Source organism: Hemicordylus capensis, chromosome 14, assembly GCF_027244095.1.
Source record: "Hemicordylus capensis ecotype Gifberg chromosome 14, rHemCap1.1.pri, whole genome shotgun sequence".
NCBI classification, from domain to species: Eukaryota; Metazoa; Chordata; class Lepidosauria; order Squamata; family Cordylidae; genus Hemicordylus; species Hemicordylus capensis.
The window spans coordinates 13,065,395-13,087,454 of record NC_069670.1 but is presented as its reverse complement, the minus strand read 5'-3'; the positions used below and the strand labels follow the sequence as shown (position 1 = coordinate 13,087,454).

Below are 22,060 nucleotides of genomic sequence, written 5' to 3'. Positions count from 1 at the left end.
CAGAATCAGAACATTAGGACATCATTTCTGATTGAGTCCCCCACGTCTTTCTGTGCACTGCTGGGGCTGCAGTACTATTTAAGCATTCAGAAGTACAGTCACTTAGTTACCTAAATAAACCTGAAGCTTACTGCTTACACTGGTACTCTTGTACTACAGCCAGTTCTTGCATATATCACCCTACTTAGTCACTTTCAGCACTGCTGAGTGTTTCTTTTTTTAAATTAAGAGGCATAGGAACTTCCTACCAGCTGTTTAGTAAGTGACATGGCACACCCTTAGAGAAATTAACAAGGAAGGCAACAGAGGGAATGCTTTGTTTATTTCCAAAAAAGACAATAAAAGACCAAGGATTTTTTTTTTTAGTATCAAAACACTTGATATGGTTTCTCATTTCTCCACACTGGCCCCTAAAAGCCACCGCAGCATACACACTTCCTCCGAGGCCCAGGAGGTTTACAAAAATGCAAAAAAAAAAAATAAAGAAGAAGAAGAGAAAGAAACCCCAGCCCAAAGAAACCACCCCCTTGAACGATCAAGTCTCCCAACAGTGAAACAGCAGAGAAAGCATGGTAGTAGTTGGTACCCACTTCCTATACAGGACAACCCGAAGGGGGAGGAAACCCCTCACCTCTCGCAGAGTTGCACCCTCCCCACCCCTCCAAAAGCAACACAGTTCTAGCAAGCACAGCACAAGCTAAGCCTGGTGGGGGGGACACTTGGTGGTTATAATGGAAGAGGCTGTGGAGCTGTTCCTTTGTTAGTTAACTGGGTGCAAAGACTTGACTGAGAAAGTGGATCTCAAAAAATAAAAATAAAAAACAGACTTGATAATTTTGATACAGCTTTCTCCTTCAAGACGCCCTTAAAGCACATGAGTTAAGACTGGAGCTTTTTTGGCAAGAGACACATAACCCTAAGGCCCACACCCCGGGTGAAAGTGAGATTCCTAGGCCAGTAGACGGAACGTCACGCCTTCTCCCCCTAACCAATTCCATGGGGAGACAGGGATGCATCCAGCTAGGCAAGGTCAGAACACTTACGGTGTTCCCACAAGCAAGGGTCAGAGGCAAGGAGATCAAGCTATCCCAAAAAGCCCGATGGGACTAAAGAGAGCCCATGTGCCACAGGAAAAGGAAAGCGGGGGCGAAGTTACAAGCCTGAAAGCCGACAGCTTACAAATGCTGGAGTTACACACGATGTCCACAAGGGCCGCTACCCGAAAACACACACCTCACAATTATCGTTACAAAGAAGTGTACATCTTGGATACGCCCCCCCCCAAAGCAGTACTCTGCCACGTCCAGATCCCACCCCCCCTTTAATGGCGCTGCTGGTGGTTCATTCAGCCCAGCCGCCTGTAAACCTTGGGGTGAGTTGGCAGAAGAGGCGGCTTTTGGTTAAAGTTGGCAACACAAGTGATGGTTGGGGGTGGGGAGGGAGAGAAAAGGTTAACTTTTGATGCTTCCCCTCCCCGGGTTAGAGGTCAACTTCTCAAGACAGAGCTGGCCTGTGGGGGGGAGGGCGGCCACAGTGGGGGAAAGGCAAGGTGAGCCTGGCTGGAGGGAAGGGGGTCCTTCTACATGTCGTTCAGGTCTAGCAGGGTCTGGTCCAGCATCCTTTGCGTGCAGAGATGCTCTTCTTTGGTGCACTTCAGTTTATCTGCAAGGAAGAGCCAAGACGGTTAGTGCGCCACGGGCCAGGCGACTAGAGTGGTGCCCCCCCCCACCATGAGATTATGCTCCATAGCAGCAGAAGCACCAAGCCCGGATCTGCCGCACGCAGCGGGTGCCTTTTCACACATGCTTGTCCTCCACTGCACATCCTTCCGTGTGTTTTACATGCGGGGAATGCTCTGTGCCGACCCCATTCCCCTCCCCCCCCAGCAGCAGCCAGAACTGCGTATACTCCGTTGCACAGGAGTTAGCCATCTTTCCACCCAGGCCATCCAAATTCTGCACCAGAAACAGCGGAGTTCTGCAACCTGTACCCAATACACATTTTTTCCCCATTTTGCATCACTGGTTCCTGTTTCCAGAGTCATGAGCAAAGGCAAGGAGATACACAGGATTCTGAGGCGGTCCCGTCCCCCACAGCAGCTAGCCAACGCTCGGGCTTCCGAGGTCTCGAGCATGCCGAGATCTCAAGCTTCCAAGTGTACAGCCACGCGGACGAGCAGCTTTGCTTTCAAGCGGTAGCAGAGATGCTCAGGAACCCTTTGCGCATCCAGCACCATTTTCCGCGGGTTTTCTGGGCTCCTGCAGACTGAGGCAGTCCTGACCACAATATTCCCCTCTGCACTTCGGAGGAAATGTTCATGCCCCCCACCCACGAATACCTCTCCTGCTACAATGCCAGCCAGGATCATATGCAGAGTAACACACTGCAGCCTCCTCCCGAGGAGCTAAAAACTCCCTCGCCCATTCTGGCCGGGAGACCAACACTTCTGGCCCCAAAAGGGGTGGGCCAGTGGGATTCTCTGCTTGGGCAAGCCCAGCCTCACAGGCATCCTGTGTGCCATTTCAGAGTTAAGGGTGCCCCGTCCCCCTCCATGCACAGGAGAGAAGCTGCAGAACAGGGCACACTCTACACCCATGTTCGGAAGAATGGATGTCGCCATGCATTCCTAACGGTGGGTGCACGAGCCAAGCACGAAGCCGCCTTCCTAGCCAGCTGGGTGAGTCCCGAGGCGGCCGAGCCTTCAAGCAGCACCCACCGTCTCTCCCCCCCCCCCCCACCACCACCTTCCAGACATGCCTTCCACACAGCTGGCTGCCTCCATCACCTCCAGCTCCGCTACATCGTCCCGAGCGATGGCCCAGCAAGGCGTCCCCTCCGTCCAGAAGGCGCAGCGCCGGCGGTCGATACCTACCAGACCTCCTTTGCAAATCGAGCACCCTTTCCCCCACCCACCGGACAGCAAGAGCCCACAAGGACCAGCCGAGGCTGGGAAAAGATACCCCAGGCAGCAGCCCAGTGGGCCAGTGGTTTTATTGATACAGGGAAAAGAGATATATATACACATAGGGGGAGAACACACGCACACACAGTCTAAGTCGGCCAGCCCATGCAACAGGAAAGACTATCCAGGTACAGAAGGTAGCATTGACAGATCTCAGGAAGGCGTCGACAGCAGCAGCTACGGCAGCTTGTCTACTGGGAAGACGGCTAGTCCCGACACACACGCCCCCACCCCGCTGCCGAGAAGGGAGTGGGGGCCACAATGCTACAGCAGAGGTGGGCAGACTCAAAGGCTTGCAGGATCTCCTGGGTGGTTCCCGACTTTTGCTAGGATCCCAACGTCCACCGACCAGAGATCGGTGCCAAACCCTGGCTCTGGAGGACACACTTGGAATGAAGGAACTGGGTTCGACTGGGGAACGCGTTTCTAGTACAGAACCGAGCGTACCCCAACCCACTCCTGATTTTCCGCCCACCCCTCCCAAGCTCTCTCCATTTCAACAGTAATTCAGAGGCCGAAAGCCTTGCCGTGGCTACCGCCACGGGTCAGAACCCCCTCACGGTCTACGGCGAATCACCCAGAGATCGACAAGTAGATCTTGATAAGCCTTCTGCATGCCCCAGAGTGGGAAGAAGCAACTAAAAGCGGCGTCCAGAGCCTTGCTACCAGGGCTGAGGATCTACTGCACCGAGAACAGGCAGTGATTTTTTTTTTTTTTTAAAGAAAACAAAAGCTTAGAAAATAAGTGCATTAAGGGGGATAAGCGCCAAGTGCCCCAATTAAACGGCAGTCAGTGCCCTAAATCTGGCCAAAGGCTCCCAGTCTTAAGAGAGAGCGTGTTCCGGTTTGAAACTGTATCCGGCAGGGGCCCCCCAGGGCAAGCTGGTTTAAAACTGGATTAGCGGACCCCCTTCTCAGTCACACAGATCATGCAGCGTTAACTTCAGCTCATTAGCGAGCAGACGGTTTTTCTCAAGCTGGCTGTAGAGACGCTCTGCAGCGGCAAGAGGAAAGAGAAGGGAGGAGGAGGAGGAGAAGGAAGAGATTAGGGGGGGGGAAATAAACGAGAAGGGGGGAGAAACAAGAGAAAAAAGGGAAGGTTAGTCCGGTCTCCAAAGATGGGTTCCTCACACGCTCATCCTGTCAACCGCGCCGGTTTCAGACCAACAAGGGTGCGCCTTGGAAGGAAGGGGCTGCATCGGGGCTAGATCCACACATCAGGAAGTCGAGTTTGATGCAAACCGAAAGGGAAGGGAGTGGGGGGGAGAGTTGAGTCTTAAAAATAGAGAAGCAAAGGATGGCACCTGGCCAGAAGGTTAAGTCCTGCAGGTTAATTGATGCATGTTGTGGGCGGGGGGGGGGGAGAAGAGGAGTCTTTCCTTACCTCTACAGAACAGGAGACCCCAGAGCAATGATCTATAGCCCAACACACACACACACACACACACTTCTGCCCACCAACTACGGAGACGGATTCCCAGAGACGTGTCAACCCACAAAGTTCCAGGAACACCAACTTCACCCATTCGAGGACCCAAGAAGTAGAGGGGCATCATGAGGGGCAGCCCATGGGGCACAGGCCCCCAAGGAATGGCTCAGAGCCCCAAATCTTATCAACTACCTCCCTCCTCCTCCTCCATCTCTTCCAGAAAGGCAGTGCAGCACCTGGCATAGAGCAGGGGAGAGAGCCCCTGGCCTCCCACCCTCTTATGTGCTGCATTACAACATTAGAGACAAAAATATCTGATTATTCCGAGGGGTTGGGTTGAGTTTTATCATCGAAAGGGGGGGGGGTTGCCGGTGGGACCAGGCCTTGGGTCTTTTAAGGACCTAGCAGGGTCCCGGCCAGGAAGAGACCTAGGGGTTGACTCTGCTTCCGGAGGGATGATGGTCTCCCCACGTGATCAGTCCGAGAACCGAACGAGCAAGCCAGCAGGTAAGGCAGCCAAAGGGAAGAACGCAGGCTGCTACGTGCGAAGCGTCCTCTCGAGTCAGCCTGGACCAGTCTGGTCTACTCTGACAGGCAGAGGCCCGCCCGAGGTTGTCTTGGGCAGAGGTTCATTCCCGGTTCTGCTCCACTCCAGGGTTGCGTCTCCAGCTCCAACCTGGACATGGCCAGCCAGGCTGCTTGGGGCCCTCTGTGCAGGAGGGAGCGACGGACGATCCAGGGACTGTCGCCAACAGCCCCTCACTTCCTGTCCCCATTTGGGAAACAGGAAGTGGGAACCCCAACGCGTCAGTAGACAGAGCTCCGAGTTCCAGCCGCAAGCGGGGCTTCCTGCTGCCGACGGTGGGGCTGGGGGGAGGCCGTAGGGCCGTAGCCTCCCCTAGCTTGCTGAGAGACCCCAAGTCAGACCCTTGGTCCACACAGCTCAAGCCTGGCTACACTGACTGGCAGCGGCTTCTCCACAGTTACAGACAGGAGTCTCGCCCAGCCCGACCCGGAGATGCTGCCAGGGACTGAACTCGGGGCCTTCTTCACGCAGGGCGGAGGTTTTTCCACGGAGTGATGGCCTCGTCCCCAGCCGAGGACTAGTGTGGTTCACGGCCAAGCTGGTGCCTTTCCGCTCCTTTCCTTGTTGAGCCTGTTCTAGCTACCCGTTTAACGGCAGCCACGCAGGAGAAAGAGGGCAACCCGTTCCCAAGGCACGCTGGGTCACTGGGGGGGGGGTGTCCGCCTGTGTCCAAATCCCTTGGTTCTTGCGGGGTGGGGCATTCCTGTTCTTACCCCCCTCACATTTCATTTCACTCTCCCCCGTCGCCACGATTCGCCTTTCAAAGTGCCGAGTCTCCTACTGCAAGGGAGCCAAGAGGGCGGCCACCCCAGGCATCCGGGGCCTTCAGCCCAGTGGCACAAAACCAGTTCCCATCCCAGAGTGAACGGGAAAGCCAGAAGGCCACACCCTCCAACGGGGACAAGGAGCCCAGGCCAACCAGAGAGATGCTCGGTGCCCACACTTGGGGGGTGGTCTGCCCTCTCCTCTCTATGGGGCCTGCCCTATATGACTAGAACTGGATGCCACTCTACGTTCCGGGCCTTCTCCGTCGCTGCCCCATAGAGGCTTTGGAACGCGCTCCCTCGTGAAACAAGAGCCTCCCCATCTCTGACAGCTTTTTAGAAGCCTTTAAAGACGCATCTGTTCACCCAGGCTTTTAACTGGCACTGTTTTGATGGTTTTTAACGCTGTTTTAGAGTATTGTTTTAACCATTTTAAATTGTTGTGTTTTCAATTTTCTTGTTTTTGTTCTTAACTAATGTTTTACTTTGGTTTTTATTTTGTTGTAAACCGCCCAGAGAGGTATGTTTTGGGCAGTATAAAAGTACGTTAAATAAACAAATAAAATAAAATAAATGAACCCCCCTGGAAAGAGCAAGGAGGAATGCAGCCAGACTCCGCGTTGCCTTCCTCGCTGCAGGAAGGGGCTGCCTTTCCAAGTCCGGCCGGGGGTCTAAGCTAGGCCCATCGTGCTCTCCGTCCTCTGCCTTGCCCCAGCTCCTGACCGGCTTCTCCTCCGAGAGGCAAGGACGGAACCCGAGGCCTTCGGCACGCAAAGTCGGTGCCCTGCCACCAAGGTGGGGGGCCTCCTCCCCAGAGGGAGCCCAGCCCAGCCTCCTTCAGAAGCCCGAGCACACCGCACGCCTTCCTCAGCCCGGCAGGCCACACATGGGCTAGCGCACCGGTCATGCCCGCTTCAGCAGGGCAGCCAACCCTGCTACGCACACCTTGGGATCCCCCCCTTGGGATCTAGGGCACTTGGAGGTCGCCGCCCTCCAGCCCAAGGCACTTCGCCAGCTACCTTCAACCACGTCCGACCAAGGGAGGAGAGGCTGGTCTGGTGGGAGCAAGCATGGGTTGCCCCCTTGGCTAAGCAGGGTCCGCCCTGGTTTGCATTTGGAGGGGAGACTCCACGTGGGAACACGGTCAGAGACCCCCCCTGAGGGGAGGGGGCCGTTCCGGGAAGAGCACCTGCCCGCTTGCAGGCAGAAGGTTCCATGCTCACTCCCTGGCATCTTGAAGATAGGGCTGAGAGACAGACCTCCTGCCTGCCACCTTGGAGAAGCCGCCGCTGCCCGTCTGGGTAGACAATCCTGAGCTAGATGCACCAAGGGTCTGACTCGGTATACGGCAGCTGCCTAGGTTCCCAGACCCTTGGTCCACCCAGCTCCGTATTGTCTGCACGCACTGGCAGCGGCCGTCCGAGGTTTCAGGCATGAATCTTTCCCAGCTCTGCCTGGGGAAGTGCTGGAGATGCTGTCAGGGACTGAACTTGGGGCCTTCCACTTAGCCATCACCTACTCCTCCCACGGAGCACGGGAACATAAGCAGCTGCCGACCGAGTCCGGCCCTTGGTCCCTCCAGCTCAGCACTGTCGACACTGACTGGCAGCAGCTCTCCAGCATTTCAGGCAGGAGGCTTTCCCAGCCCAACCTGGAGACGGTCCCATCGAGCGTCTCCAGGTTGGGAGACGCTCGATGGTCCCTACTAGCGGTCCCTACTAGCAGGCCCAGCTTGCCTTTTTGTAGACTGCAAGCCCCTTTTGGACTGAGCACTCCCTCTAGTTCCTTTGCAATGGCAACTGCTTTGAGAACTGTGTTGGAAAGCGGTATGTCAATATTGACTACTGCTTGGCGTCGTTTCTGGCAGGGCACCTTTGTCCTAAGTGCTCGACTTCCTGGGATAAGGTGTGTGTTTCACGCGAACATGACTTTCTCAGTTCCGTTCTGCTGGTTCTCGTGTCAAGCTCCGTGTAAGCACGTGTGGGGCTGCAGGCTTTTCATCTCCCGTTTATGATCCAGCAGTGGGAGGAAATGACTGGACTAGCAAGCCAGAGGCTGCCGGTTCGAATCCCCGCTGGTATGTTCCCCAGACTAGGGGGAAACGACTAGATTGGGCAGCAGCGATGGAGGAAGATGCTGAAAGGCATCATCACATTCTGCATGGGAGGCGGCCATGGTCAACCCCTCCTGGATTCTACCAAAGACAACCACAGGGCTCTATGGGCGCCAGGAGTCGACACTCACTCGATGGCACAACTTTGCTTTGGGGGTGGGCTACTTGTCAGGTGGGGGGAGCACTCTACTCCCTCACTGTTGCCTGTGCCCACATCTACAGCCAACTTTCTTGCACAGCCAGTAACTAAGGGCCGGTCTTGAGGCAGCAAGTATCAACTGCCCCCTTGGTTAAGCAGGGGCCACCCTAGTTTGCATTTGGATGGGTGACCACACAAGAGTGCTGTGAAACAGTCCCCTTAGGGGAGGGGGCTGCAGTTCAGTGACAGAGCGTCTGCTTTGCATGCAAGAGGTCCCAGGTTCGGTCCCTGACAGGCCGGGCAGGGAAAGACACCCTGCCTGAAACACTGGAGAGCCGCTGCCAGTCAGTGTTGACAAGACTGAGCTAGACGGACCAAGGAACTGACTCTGCATACAGCAGCTTCCTAAGTTGTCCAGCTACAAAAGGGGTTTCGAGGTATAGATCCCCAACCTGGGAAAAGAGGCCGCCTGAGCTAGACACAAGGCAGCAGCCACAGGAACACCCGAGGGAGGCCTTCACATTTTCCACCATCACACCATCTCTTGCCCATCAACTCAGGTACCATTTGGATCAAAAAGCAGAGTATGCATCTTCCAACACACCCTAAGTTGCACCCTGCTCCCAACTTAGCAAGTTCTCTCCCCTAGAGTGACCTGGTTGCGATGCACCAACAACAGGGTCTTTTATGTGGTGACTCCCAAATTGCTGAGGACTTTTAGGTCTTCTTTCCTGGCCTCCTTTGCCAGGCAATTGCAAACGTTCTTCTCCCACCAGGCAAATGGGGCGAGTCTCACTATTGGATCCCAGTTCACATTTTTGTGTTTTGTATAGCAAACACATATTTTCGAGTGGGCTGCCTTGTGTTCTTCCACTGAATGGCTGGCTGTAAGTGTGGGAGAGGGGACTATTTTGGGACGAGTCACATGCTGAAGGAGTGTGCAACTAAATGGAGAAAAGCTAAGGAGACACCCTTTGGAAAGATGCACAACTAAGCCCAGACTGCACTGTTTTGACCTTCCCAGGGATGGATCGTGCCCGTATGTCAGCACTCGGGGGGCATGGACACATCAGAAAAGCACAGAGGCAGCAAACAGGTCGTCTGGTTGGCTGCCCGCTTCTTGTACCAGGGTCTCTAGGAGCCCTTGTGAGTAGTAAACGAAGTGGTACAGCTTGAGCCTGCTTCGAGGCATACCCTCTGGGTCGGGAAGTGTGGCTGGCCAATTCCAGCATGCAGACACCTGGTTGATTTAGTGGCAGACAATGTCCTCTGCACATGCTCAGGGGGTTCTGGTGACCTCACAGGCTCTGGGAGGGAGCCGGCGACAACTCTGTCCCTGGGCCTAGGAGGATACGGACAGAACCGACTCGAACCTTCAGGTCCCTGGGAGAGACCGATTCACAGCAGACAGTCCTATCAATGGCTTCAGGATGCCGCCGAGTACCAGCGAGAGGGGAGCCAGCCTCCATCTCCTGCTTGGGGGCTTGCTACATGCATCTGGTGGGCCCCTGTGGGAAACGGGATGCTGGATTCGAGAGGCCTCCTTGGGCCTGACCCAGCAGGGCCGTTCTTCTGAGTTCCTCGTGGGGAGCAGTTCTGCAGCTGGAACCGAGTGGGGCTGAGAGCCACCACAGTGGAACCCGAGTTCAGAGGTGGGAGGCCTGTGCCCTCTCCCTCGCCCCCAGGTAAGCCACGTGCTGGACAACCCAGGATGGGGTCTCTCTCTTCGCTCACGGCTGGCTTTAGGCCACGTGGTGCAGAGGACCGATCCGTGCCGGTTCGGCGCCACTGCAGCGTAGCACACGGACTCCACAGTGGTGAGATGGGGCCGTCTTGCAGGATTAGACCGGTGGCCCAGCCTCTATCCTGGGGCCTCCAAGAAGGCACGCATGGGCATCAACACCTTCCCCGAATTGCCCCCCACAACCCCCCGAAACTGGGAGCTGTCTAGAGGCTCCTCGGTGCTCTGGGCCTCAGTGGGCACAGCTATGTTTCGTACCACGTGAACGAGAGCAGGCGGCTGTCAAAAGCAGTCCCTCGCCTTGGTCCTGCACCCACGGCTCAGCCACTCTGGCCGAGAGGCTGAGGAAAGAGCTCTCTGCACCGTCCGTGGGGCAGATCCAGGCGATTCCCTGCGCGAAGCGGCACCCGGCCCATCTCACTGCAGACCATACCCAAGCTGCAAGCAGCAGATGCTGCCAGAGAGCCCCGGGGTGATGACGCCCAGCAAGTCTGAGAACCGTAAAGTCAGGAAGGGGCACGCCGGATCACGCAGGCTGTCGGGAGGGAAGGCAAAACCAAGGCCGCTCCGTAGTGCAAGGCGTCTATATTGCATTCCACTGACCATAGAACAAGAGTGTGCTTGCGAAAAGCAACCCAGGGGAGACAGTCCCTGAAGCAGCGGTCTGACACACACACACACACACCCCACAACCGGGTCCCCCCCACACCTCCCACTACATGGCATGAGGATATCAGAAGGCTCCGAGGATTTCTCAGCTCCGCAGAGAAGAAGAACCCGGCACCCTCCCCAGATCTGATGCCGCCACCCCCCCAGCTGTATGGCGAGGGAGGCTCCTCCACACCCAACCGAGTCCGGCACGTCCGACGTCACAAAGGTGGCTTTGTCTCCAACCAAACACGCTGGGTGGGCCGGGCCGAAATCCAACGGCAGGCGAGTTCACACGAACACCCACCCACCCCAGCACGCCAAGAAGGTTCCACGGAGGCTCCGGCAGAGGGGTGGGTGGCCAGGACACAAGAATGTCAGTCCATGGGGAGGAGGGCAGAGGGGGTGTGGGGAAGGCGGCGGGGGGAGAACCGAGAGAGAGGCCACAGAAAGTGAGAAGGTGGTGCAGGAGAAGCCACTAAGTGGGTGATTGGAATCAAAAGTTTTATCTGCATGGAAGAAAGAGAGAAGAAGGAGAGAGACAGGTGAGAGTCTGGAGACCTGGGGAGCTTGCACACAGCAAGGCGCAGTGGGGCACAGGCTCGGCAAGGCACCGAGGGATGCATGCGGTGGTTAGGGGGCAAGGAACGGGACGTGTGAATTCAGTCTACACACACACACACTGCAAAAGATCAGTTGGTCACAGCAAGACAGAACCGTTTTCACAAGGAGGGTCAGACCCCAACGCTCGCTGGGCAAACACCCCCCCCGACCAACACCCCCCTCCACGCCGCCGCGCAAGGCACACAAGCACCACCCCCAGGAGCCAGAGGAGCACAATGACGACGACAACAACACAGGCTTCACGCGGGCAAAGTGCCGACGGAGGCCCACAGGCCTGGCAGCAACACACAAGCCAGGGAAGCTGCACGAGGCAAAGGGTACCCCAAATCGGATGCAAAAAAGGTATGCACGGAGAGAGTGCCGCTATAAAGACGCTGACCAGAGATGCCGGGTGCATTTTAGGGTGCGGCACAATATCTGCAGCCAGACGCAGCTACATGGAACAGGGATTCTGAGGGGCACCATCATCCAGTTGCAAGCATGCCTCTCCCTGCCACATGCCCGCAAGTGTCTGGCTTGGCGCTAACTTTGGCCTAGTGAGCAACCAAAGGCTTGATAAGCAGCCCGTCAGGAACATCTTGGAATCCATCTCCTGGCATCCTCAGCTCTGCTTTCCCTTGGGGGGGGGCCATAACTCAATGGCTGAGCATCTGCTCAGGTCCCACTTTCAATCCCTGGCAGCATCTCCAGGTGGGGCTGAGCCCAACTCCTGCCTGTCAGCTTGGGGAAGACGCTGCCAGTCAGAGCAGCCGATCATGAGCGAGACGGGCCGAGGGTCTGACTCAGGCCACGTCCTATCCTATCAGCTGTACTATTTGCAATCTGCCTGCTATCACTTTAGGAAACAGCAAGGCAGGGTATCCGTTTTCCTTTTTGACCCTGCCGAAATGGCACACAGATCAATGCCTTGGCCAAGTTACAAATCCAGCGCCTACGCCTGGTGAGCGAGTTTGCAGTCAAATCTGGAGTGCATTTGGCAAGGTCAGCAGGGCCTAGTGAGGGGAACGGTGCAGCACATCCATGCCGAAAAGCGCTAAGCAGGGTCTGCCCTGATCTGCCTTGGGATGGGTGACCACATGCAAGTATTGTAAGGTGTTCCCCTAGGTTGAGCATCTGCTTGGCACGCAGAAGGCCCCAGGTTCAGATCCTGACAGCACCTCCAGGCAGGGCTGGGAGAGACCCGAAACCTTCGAGAGCCGCTGCCCGTCAGGGTAGACGATACTGAGCTCAAGGGACCCAGAGTCCGATGATATAGGGCAGCTCCCTCTGTTCGTCAGGACTCCCCTTTCAGCACGTTTGGTGCCGCACCCCAAAATGCATCACCTCTGGGTTCTATTTAGGAAGCCTCCTGAACAGTGCACATCTCCTTTGCGCCAGTAGGGGGCGCTGCAGCAAACACCAGCCAGGCGCACTCAGGAGAGATTCGCCTTCTTCGGAATGCAGCCCTACCCCACGGCTGCATTAGCCCCACTTTTGCCCTTTCTCCCCCCCCAACCCACCCCCACCAACACACAAGGCACGCTCAAGCCGAGGGCCACACACAAGCCCCCACCCCTGCCCAGGCAAAGTATTTACATGGAGGTCATGTCATTGAGGGCGTGGTCCAGTTCCTCGCTAATGGCTTTGTACTTCAGTTTCTGGGCATACAGCTCATCTACAGACCAAGAGAACAGAAGGAGGGTGGGTGGCCCAGAGGCGGCAGCGATGGGTTCGAGGAGGGGAGGAGGGAGATCAAAAGCACATGGTTCAGCGGGAATCCGTTTCCGCTCAAGACGAAGCGAGACCAACCACTGCGCAACTTTCAACTCCCAGCCCATTCGCCAGACAATGAGAAGGCAACCGTATTCAGTTCAACTAGCCCTGAACTGCAGACTGGGGCAGCTTTGAAATGCCGTTTTCCAGGTGTGAAGCAATGGGAACGAGACACCTTCCTGTTTTCTCCTACCTTGAGGCTGCGTTCGGGATTGTCCTCGTCGCTTTTTGGCAGCCAACCTCTCTCGCAAGCAATTCCCTCCGTTCCCTTTTGGATTTTTGTAGCGGAACTAACTAAAGCTAGGACTCCCAATGAGGAATCAAACTGGGTTTTGATTAATCGATTAACTTGTACACCACTCTGCAGCTTGAGAGAGATCCTGTTTTGGGACCGCACAGGCATAATGTTGCATCCGGTGCTCTTTTAGGAGGCATTCCAAGGTCATTTTTGCACTGAAGGGAATGCCTCATTCTGTGAAGTTTCTATACTAACTATTTAGGAGTGTCAAAGAGACACACATTCCCAATTTTAAAGGGGTTTTATAGCCCTACAACACACCAATTGGACCCACAGCTCTTCTGGAGAAGGTAGCATTTTTGGTGGCGGTGGCAGAGAAGCTATGCTCGACCTCTACCCTCCACTGCTTTAAGGATGTCGGTTTCCACCAAAACGTACTTCTCAATTATTTACAACCCATCGTTAAGCCATAAACAGCTCCAACTGTAACCTTTGGTACTCCACTCCCTTGTTCTCTCTCAACTTTTGCTTCCCAACACCAGTTAAGACTGACTACTGGCTCGCCACTCAAGCAAGGGGAGGTTTTGAGCTCTGAAACAGGGAAGTACTGTGCCGTTTCGACCATCTCGGTTTGCTGCCGGAAGTTCCAGAACACCAAACCTCAAAACGGAAGTTTAAAAAAATAAATGTGATTCATTTATATCCTGTAACCCTAGAAGAGGAGATCTTCTCTTGCCAGTGGGTATATCCATCAGTTTGCTTACGGCTGCTGTTATTGGAGGAGTTGCCCAGTGCTTGAGTTCATGACCTGGGGGACCAGAATGACCCCAAGCCCTCCCTCTCTGCGCCCCCTTTATCCTGGTGTGACCCCATGACAACCGTCAGGAAGGTCAGCCGTTTAACCGACGGAACGCACGACACATCCGTACCCAGGCGGCACACACACCCCTCTCCTCCGCCCCTGCAGCTCCAACCTACCTTCCAAATCATCAATGGTCTTCTCCAGTTTGGCGACCGACCTCTCGGCAAACTCGGCCCGGGTCTCAGCCTGCGACGGGAGAGAGCGCTGGTCAGGGAAGCCTGAGCTAGCGATGGGCGTGAGGGGAGTCAAGGATGGCATTCCTGCTAACGCCCGGGGAGGTCCAGGCGACACTTAAAGCGTGCCTATCAATCAGACTGCCACTAGGAAGCAGTGTTTTGAGGCATTTGCTTCAGGGCCAGTACAGCCGGGGAATGCTTCCTAGGAAGCTGCCTTCTACCGAGTCAGACCACTGGTCCGTCTAGCGGCATCTTGTCCACACTGACTGGCAGCGGCTTCTCCAACGTTTCCCAGGTGGGACCTTTCCCAGCCCAACCCTGGAGATGCTGCCAGGGGTTGAACCTGGGACCTCCTGCACACCAAGCAGAGGGCTCTTCCGCCATGCCCTACCGGGAGTATCTCCCAACATGCATAAGCAGTCACCCCATCCCACTGGAATCTAAGTTGAACCCTGCTTAGCCCAGGCGACCATTCACGCTCACGACTGCAAGGCTGGCTCTAGGCAGAACCAGGCCCAATTCCCAGCACCTCCCGGGAGCAGTTCTGGGTAAAGCTCCCCCTCTGAAACTCTGGAGAGCTGCTGCCAGCCAGGGTAGGCAATCCTAAACTCGAGGGGCCAGTGGTCTGACTCCGCAGAAAGCAGACAGGAAGCTTCCTACCTTGATGTTCAGCACAGACTCCCCAGTGGGTTCTGAGAGCTGTCCTGCCCCCCCGCCGACATGGATTCGACTGAACAGCTGGCCTCTTCAACACACCCACCCATCACCTGGCTCACCTCCTTGAGTTTGTCAGTCAAGATCTTGATCTCCTCTTCATACTTGTCCTCTTTTTGAGAATACTAGAAGAAGCAGAAGCAGAGAGAGACCGAAGGCTCAGCCAAGCTCCGAACCCCACAACGAACCCACGTTTCAGATCGGTTCCTCACTCCCAGGCAAGACAGTATTCACACAGCATTGCCCAGACCTTTAAGCTCAAGCTTAAAACGCAGCACAGAATCCAGTGCGCAGGAGGCAGGATCTGGGCCCAAGGCTGGAACCGCTGGTTTGAAGCTGTACTCAGGCACATAGCTTATTAGGGGGGGCACTGAGTGAGTCACTGCCTCTCGGCCTAGCCCACCTCGCCGGGTTGTTGTTAGGGCCATGCATGCTGCCCCGAGCATCTGGAGGAAGGGCACAACAAGAGCCCAATGAGTGGATTTGCACTTTGCTTCAAGCATCTCTCTCTCTCTTTTTTTTGCTGCACTTGGTGCTTTGTTATTTGGAATATGCTCTCTACTGAAATAAGAGCATCTCTTTCTGCTTTCAGGAAGAACCTCAAGACTGTTTTCGCAGGCTTATAATTAGATTGTAATAATTCTAAAAACTTGTTTTAATATCTATTTTATTCTATTGTTTTTGCTGTCATGTATTTCAATTTGTATCTTAATATTTTAAGTTTTGTATACCACCTAGAGATGTACACATCAGGTGGGATAGAAATTTGATAAATACATACACTTTTACATTCCGAGTTTCTAGTTGCTGGCGATTCCTTTTTGGAGGTGTAATAAAGCTTCAGTCAGTTGGAGGCAGGACTGGAACACGCCCCATTTGATTTGAACCTCTGTCTCTCGAACACTAACTACTCAACTGCACCGTTGCGTTTCAATGCTTTTCGGTGGGTGGAGTTTCCATCCCCTTTTGGTTATTTTTAGGTTAACCTATACTTTCATTTACAGCAAACACCTTGCAGAGGCTACCCTAGAAAGGCAGAGTAGCTATTTTAAAATACTCTGCACCAACAAGGGTGCTTCCCTGCTAACCGAGCCAAGAGGCACCTTTTAACTAGGCACATATATTTAGCTGGGGGGAGCAACCGGCCCTCTCCAACCCCAGCACTCCCTCCCAAGTAGCATCTATTGCTGGTCTCTACCTTACGTTTCCTTTTAGATTGTGAGCCCTTTGGAGAACCACCCTAGTTTCCCCACGTAGACCATTTTGAGCACTATTGTTGAAAAGTAGTGAGAGAGAGAGTGTGTGTGTGTATAAATATTTGTGGTACCAATATTTGTCGACAGTGGCTTGCATAAGAATTGTTACAAGGAATCTTCGTAGAATTCTAACCAAGGCTAGTCAGTTTGCCCAAGAATTAAAACCCATCAGCCAAGAGGCCATCCATGGCTGAGGCCGCTTGAGGGGGTCCCCAAAGGAGTGTTCTCCTGAGCAGGTTGGTGTTTGGGGGCAAAGCAGGAGCTAGGCCCAGCTGCAAGCCACTCTCTTGGAATAATCCTCCCTGCAAAAGTGAGTAAGGGGTTGGGGTACCTTCCCTATGAGAAAAGGTTAAAGCATTGGAGGGCTTTACATTTGGGGGGGGGAACAGACCGGAAAGTAGATTTAAAAAAGGAGATGCAAGAGGTTTATAAACTTATGCACCGTTTGAAGAAGTTGCTCTTGCCCCCATAACAGAAGTCCAGGCCACCCAGTAAAATGGACCGGCCATAGATTCAAGAGATGCAAAAAGGTCTTCTTCCAATCATCAGTAGTAATGTTATGCCCCACTAGAGTGGATCAGCACTGAAATCCTAGTGTAAAAAACCTCCACTGCATCTGCACAACGCTGTACGAATCAGACCCCTTTGTGGCATGGGACATTTTGCAAGCAGCTTCATCTCTGGGCCCCAGAGTAGACCCCAGGCCAAGAGGTGGCTCTCCAGCCGTGGGGAGGACACCCTACCTTCTCAGCCTGAGCCTCAAGGGACTTGAGGTTGTTCGTGACATTCTTCAACTCCTCTTCCAGCTCTGAACATTTACTGCAATCGTTTGCAAGGGGAACAAAATAAACGGGAGAGGGAAGGAGGGAAAGACGGTGGACAGGAGAGAAAGAGAGAAGTGTGAATCCACAGACCGAAGAGACCTCCAGTGAACACCAGGAGACGGGCCTGGGCGGGAGGCCCTCACTGCCAAGCCACGGAAGAGGCACCACCGTCAGGACCCAGGCTACAGGCATCTACCAGACAACCCCTCGCTGGCCTGGCAGCTGGGCAGTCTAGGAAGCCTCACTGCTACAACTCTGTGGTCTGCGAGTGGCACGTCGTGGCCTGGTCTTGGCCAAGCAAGTTTCTGGCCCTCAAGGCAGAAGAAGCAACCTCAAGCCACATGGAGGAGGAAGCTGCCACAGCTGGGAGAAGGGAGGGAAGGTGGCAGCTAACTTTTCAAATAGCTGTTGTCCACACTGGCTGCCGTTTTGCTCCTTCGGAGTGCTCAACTTATTTCTTTACAAATAAACAAACTGTTCCTCCCCATCCCATCTTACTGGGAGAGTTCGGTTTAACACGGCACCCTTGTCCATTCTACATTTAGTATCTGTCGACGCTCAATGCGGGGAGATTCAGGAGAGAGAGACACACACACAAAAGCAAGTATTGCTTTACACAAGTGTGCCGTTAAACTATGGACTTTGCCGCTGCTGCTGCTGCTGGATGTGGTGAGGACCACCCATCTAAATGGTTTTAAAAAGCAATCAGACCAATTCAGGGTAAGGCCAGGATAAGGCCATCAACAGGCTGCTAGCCTGGATAGTTATGTATTTCTACCAAGATCAGAGGCGGCATGTCCCTGAACCCCCAGTGCTAGGGAAAAACCAAAGAGGGGGCAGTTGCTATCTTTCCCCTGCTTGCATGCTTCCCAGATGCACCTGGCAGGTACTGTATGGAGCAGGATGTTGGAGAAGATGGGCCCTTGGCCAGATCCAGCAGGGCTTTTTAAAGTCCTGCAAGCTATTTTCTTTAAGCCTGCCTTCCTCTAGCCCAGGGCTACTCTCCACTTTGGCCCTCCTGCAGAGGTTGACCTACGACTCCATCCCTCACTACTGGCCACTGTGGCCGGGGATTCGAGTCCAAAGACGACTAGGCAGCCACAGGGGATCAAGCCTTGACTTCCAACTCAACCTACGAACATCCGGAGAGCGTCTTATGAGGCCAGTGCCCACGTCTCCTAGCAGCACAAGAGCCACTCATCTTCCTGCCACCGACGCGGAGATAACTCCCAAAGCCACGTTCCAAGATGGTTGCCTCCGTGGCCTGCCCTAAAGAACTTCAGGTTCCGAGAAGTTTCCTCAAGGGCACCAGAAGGGGCCCATCACACCGACAAGTTATCGGCACCTTTCGGGTTCTGGACCTTCCCTCGAGGGCACCACAACGAGCCACGCGGCCGAGGCAACAGGGGGATAGGCCCATCCTTTTTGGGAACCTGTGAAGTGGCCTTCTACCAAGTCCGACCCTTGGTTCACAGGGAGGGAACCTGGGACCTTCTGCACACGTGGCTGGCATCTTCAGAGACACCGACACCTGACGGGACCCAAAGGCAAGCAAGTGAGGCTTCAGACACACTACACAGGCCCACGAGGGGATGGAAGCTGCCTGTAGCGCTGGATCCGGCCTCCAAGGAAGTCCGCTTGGCCTCGCCGCCATTCTGGAGGAAGTTGCTTTCCCCGAGAGGCAGCCTGGAAGCTGTTGCCTGCTTGACAGGAGAGGGCGGGGAAGCCAACCAGCAAGTGCAGAGCAAGCCGAAGGTTTAAGGTAGAGAGCGAGAGAGCAAGAGAGAGAGAGGGGAAGAGGTGCGCTTGAAAGAGCTTAAAGGGCAAGGAGGCAAGAAATAATTATGTCGCGCGGAAGCCCTCGAGGGAGGCGGGAGGGGGAGCGGGCAAGAGGTTAGTACCTTTTCTTCAGACTGAGCAAGGAACTTCAAGTTTTGGTCCATCAACCGCATCTGCTCGTCCAGCTCCCGGCAACGGCTTTGGGGAGGCGGTCGCAATGGCGGGCACGGGTTGGGCGGGGGAGGCCAAGGAGGTCAAAAAGGAGCAGCAACCACACACAGACACACAAAGCAAAGCCATAAATTAAAAAAAAGAAGGGGAGAAACAAAGGGAGAAAAACAAATCTGTCACAACAAGCATGCTTTTTGGAGAGAGGTGGGAGGCTTTCACGATGGGGGCGGGGGGGGGAAGAGAGAGAGATAAGCAGCACCAAGCCTGCGGGCTGCATGCCACACGCGGGAAGGAACTTGTTACACCAGGCCCAGAAGTCCGAGGGTGAAGCAGAAGGAACTCCCAGCCACCCCTGACGGAGCTTGTGTGTGCGCGCAAAGGTGTGGTGGTAGTGCTGTGTGGGCGCCCCGCCCCGCCCCGCCCGCCCACTGGAGCAGCCAGGTGTTGGAGAGAAGGCGGGTAGGAACCCAGGAAGCAGCCATCTACTCAGTCTGAGTATTGCCTACACAGAGTGGCGGTGGTGGCTCCTCCGAGGTTGCGGGCAGGAGTCTCTCTCTCGGCCCTATCTTGGAGATGCTGACAGGGAGAGAACTCTGCATCAGGTGCCCAACACACCTCTGCCCTTGCATCATCATGTAGCTAGGGTAAGGAGCTGGCTTTTAAAAAAAAGACAAAACCACAACCCTTATATTTCCACACTCTGATTCTTGGAGTGTGTGCTTCCTTTTCTAGGCCGTGGGCCAGCGGCTGGTGATGCCAAAATGGGGAATCCGTGTATGTTTAGGGGAACGCCAGCAGGCCACATTCATCGTGATGCCTTCACTGGTGGGCCAAGATATCAGGAGGGCTTTCCAGCTCTTCTCCCTCCCACCCCACTCCATCAGGCCAGGGAAGGAACGGCTTTGCATTTCGGCCCAACGTCTAGCTCCACCCCAGCTGCGCTGCAGATCCGACGGAGAAAGCCTCGTTCAGGCAGGCCGCGGACCACCCGGCTGCAAGCGCTGCACTGCAGGACAGACGGAGACGGCGACCTCAGCGGCTGGCCCCCTTCTGGCAACCGGCTGCTCAGCTACCCTAGCCCCACGGAATGGGGGAGTGTTTGGGGGGATTCCCGCACAGGAGACTGCTTGCCTCCCGGAAGGAAAGGGGGTGTCTCTGGGAGGAGAAGGGTTTTGCCTAGGACTTTCCCTCCCGTTGGGCAAGCTGGCTGAACGCAGCCAACTTCTAGTTCAGCGGTCCCGTCGGGACATCAGGAGCTGCCGTACACTGAGTCAGGCCGTCCGTCTGTCCAGCGCACTGTAGCCCACACTGACCGGCAGCAGCTCTCCAAGGAGGAGTCTCTCCCAGCCCTACCTGGAGGTGCTGCCAGAGAATGAACCGGGGGGGGGGGGGTGTCTTCTGGTTGCCAAGGCGTTCTACCACTGGGCTGCAGCCCCAGCCCTAGAGATGGCATGTGTGGGGCTCCCATCCCAGCACGGAACACGCCAAGAGCTTCAGCAAGGAGGCTGTGTCTTGTGCCTTGAGGCCACCCTCTGGGACGGCCCCCAGTCCGAAGCGGCCCAGTCTACAATTCTACCAGGGACGACGTACGATGCAGCCATCATCCTGAAGTTAAGCAAGGCTGCTCTGATCGGCACCTGGATGGGAGGACCACCTGGGCAGCTTCAGGAACAGAGGAAGCTGCCACAGACTGAGTCAGACCCTTGGTCTATCTAGCTCAGGATTGTCGACCCAGACTGGCAGCGGCTTCTCCAAGTTGCAGGCAGGAGCCTCTCCCAGCCCTATCTTGGAGATGCTGCCAGGGAGGGAACCTGGAACCTAGATGCTCTTCCCAGAGCAGCGCCATCCCCTAATGAGGGGAATCTCTTGCAGCGCTCACACTTCTAGTCTCCCCTTCATATGCAACCAGGGCGGACCCTGCTTAGCTAAGGGGACCAAGTCATGCTTGCTACCACCAGACCAGCTCTCCTCTCAGTGCCAGCGAGAGAGAGGTGCAACAGAGACATTCCCTCCAACAGGGATTCCCAGGTGTTGTTGACTACAACTCCCAGCACCCCCAGCTGCAGTGGCCTTTGGCTGGGGCTTCTGCGAAGTTGTAGTCAACAGAATCGTCCGGGAATCCGTCAAAGAGAGCCCTGATCGACACATAACTACTCCACAGGATGGCTCTAAACATCTTGGGACCAAGGCGGTACCCAGTTGGCCAGTTTGAATGAGGAAGCAAGCAAGGTCCATTTCATGTTATTTTAGTTCCATTCGTTACTGCCTGCCGCCTGCCCCATACCAGGGAATCCATCCAGGACAACCCCTTTGAGAGCTCAAGAGGGCCCAAGCAGAGCACCCCACACCGCCAAGCCGAGAGGGTCCCAGGGCACGGTGGAGGCGAGGGGTCAGCCGTGACGCCTCGGGGCCCAGAGGGGGCTGGCGACCCTCACCCACACTTCAGGCCTCGTCTAACGGGGGCGCAAGCCGAGCCGCTCGTGTTAACTTCCATGCAGCGAGGACGCATCATGCAAGGAGGGAGGAGAGCGCGAGGCGAGGAGTATACTCACGACTCGGCCAGCTCAGCCCTCTCCTCGGTACGCTCCAGATCTCCCTCTATGATGACCAGTTTCCGGGCAACCTGGAGGAGGGAGGGGAAGAGGATGACCAAGCCTGGCCCAGAACAAGGCACCCCGGAGGGGCACTGGACAAGCCCAGGCAGCCGCTGGGAGCCCACCTCCTACTTGCTGCTCTCCCCGCACTCGGGGCTGAACCAGACACAACCGGAAGCCCACCATGGGGCACGTGGGGCCTCCGCCTGGACTGGGGCCATCGCCTTTGCCAGCTCCCGCAAGGCCCAAATCTGTGTCACGCCTCCTCCACCCCACCCACTTATGGAGAGGAAAGCAAGCCCATCACCACCCATTCTGCCACTCAAGGCCCATCTCGCCTGCCCCTTAAAACCAACCAGGAGGCGGCTGGATGGAGGACTGCAGCCCTGGCCAAGGGGCCCTCCTTGAGGAGAGCGGGGCAGGTCTCTTGCCCGGGCAAGGCCCAGACCAGGGACTCACGAGAAGCCAGAACGGCTCCCTCCCCAGCCACCCAGGACGCTCCTGCCTACTGAGCCAGGCCCATAAGGGTCCAGCCATGGCCGATACCGAGGCTGCACTTTGGCCTTCTGGGCCTACAACTCCCCTCAGCCCCCAACTCTCAGCCACCGTGTCTGGGGGTGATCGGAGCTGCAGCCCAGGCAGAGCGGGAGGGGCGGAGTCATGCAGCCCTGGCCTACCCTAACTGGCA

General features: G+C 55.6%; 1 protein-coding gene across 12 annotated transcripts in view; it reads right to left on the bottom strand.

The window, feature by feature from the left end:
* Positions 1-301: 301 nt before the first annotated feature.
* Positions 302-22,060, bottom strand: part of TPM3 (tropomyosin 3) — a 45,087-nt gene continuing 23,328 nt past the window's right edge. For 2 of the 12 annotated variants that reach the window (XM_053277535.1, XM_053277542.1), the window contains 6 exons: positions 21,331-21,401; positions 18,730-18,805; positions 14,811-14,873; positions 13,975-14,044; positions 12,582-12,660; positions 10,303-10,891 (listed from right to left, as the gene is read on the bottom strand). In XM_053277535.1, coding sequence (XP_053133510.1) covers positions 10,888-10,891; positions 12,582-12,660; positions 13,975-14,044; positions 14,811-14,873; positions 18,730-18,805; positions 21,331-21,401 — 363 coding nt within the window. In that variant the 3' untranslated portion in view covers positions 10,303-10,887. Of the gene's footprint in view, positions 1,663-2,957; positions 3,957-10,302; positions 10,892-12,581; positions 12,661-13,974; positions 14,045-14,810; positions 14,874-16,747; positions 16,824-18,729; positions 18,806-21,330; positions 21,402-22,060 lie in introns of those variants that run through there. The other 10 variants (XM_053277533.1, XM_053277540.1, XM_053277534.1 and 7 more) reach the window with 6 other exon arrangements.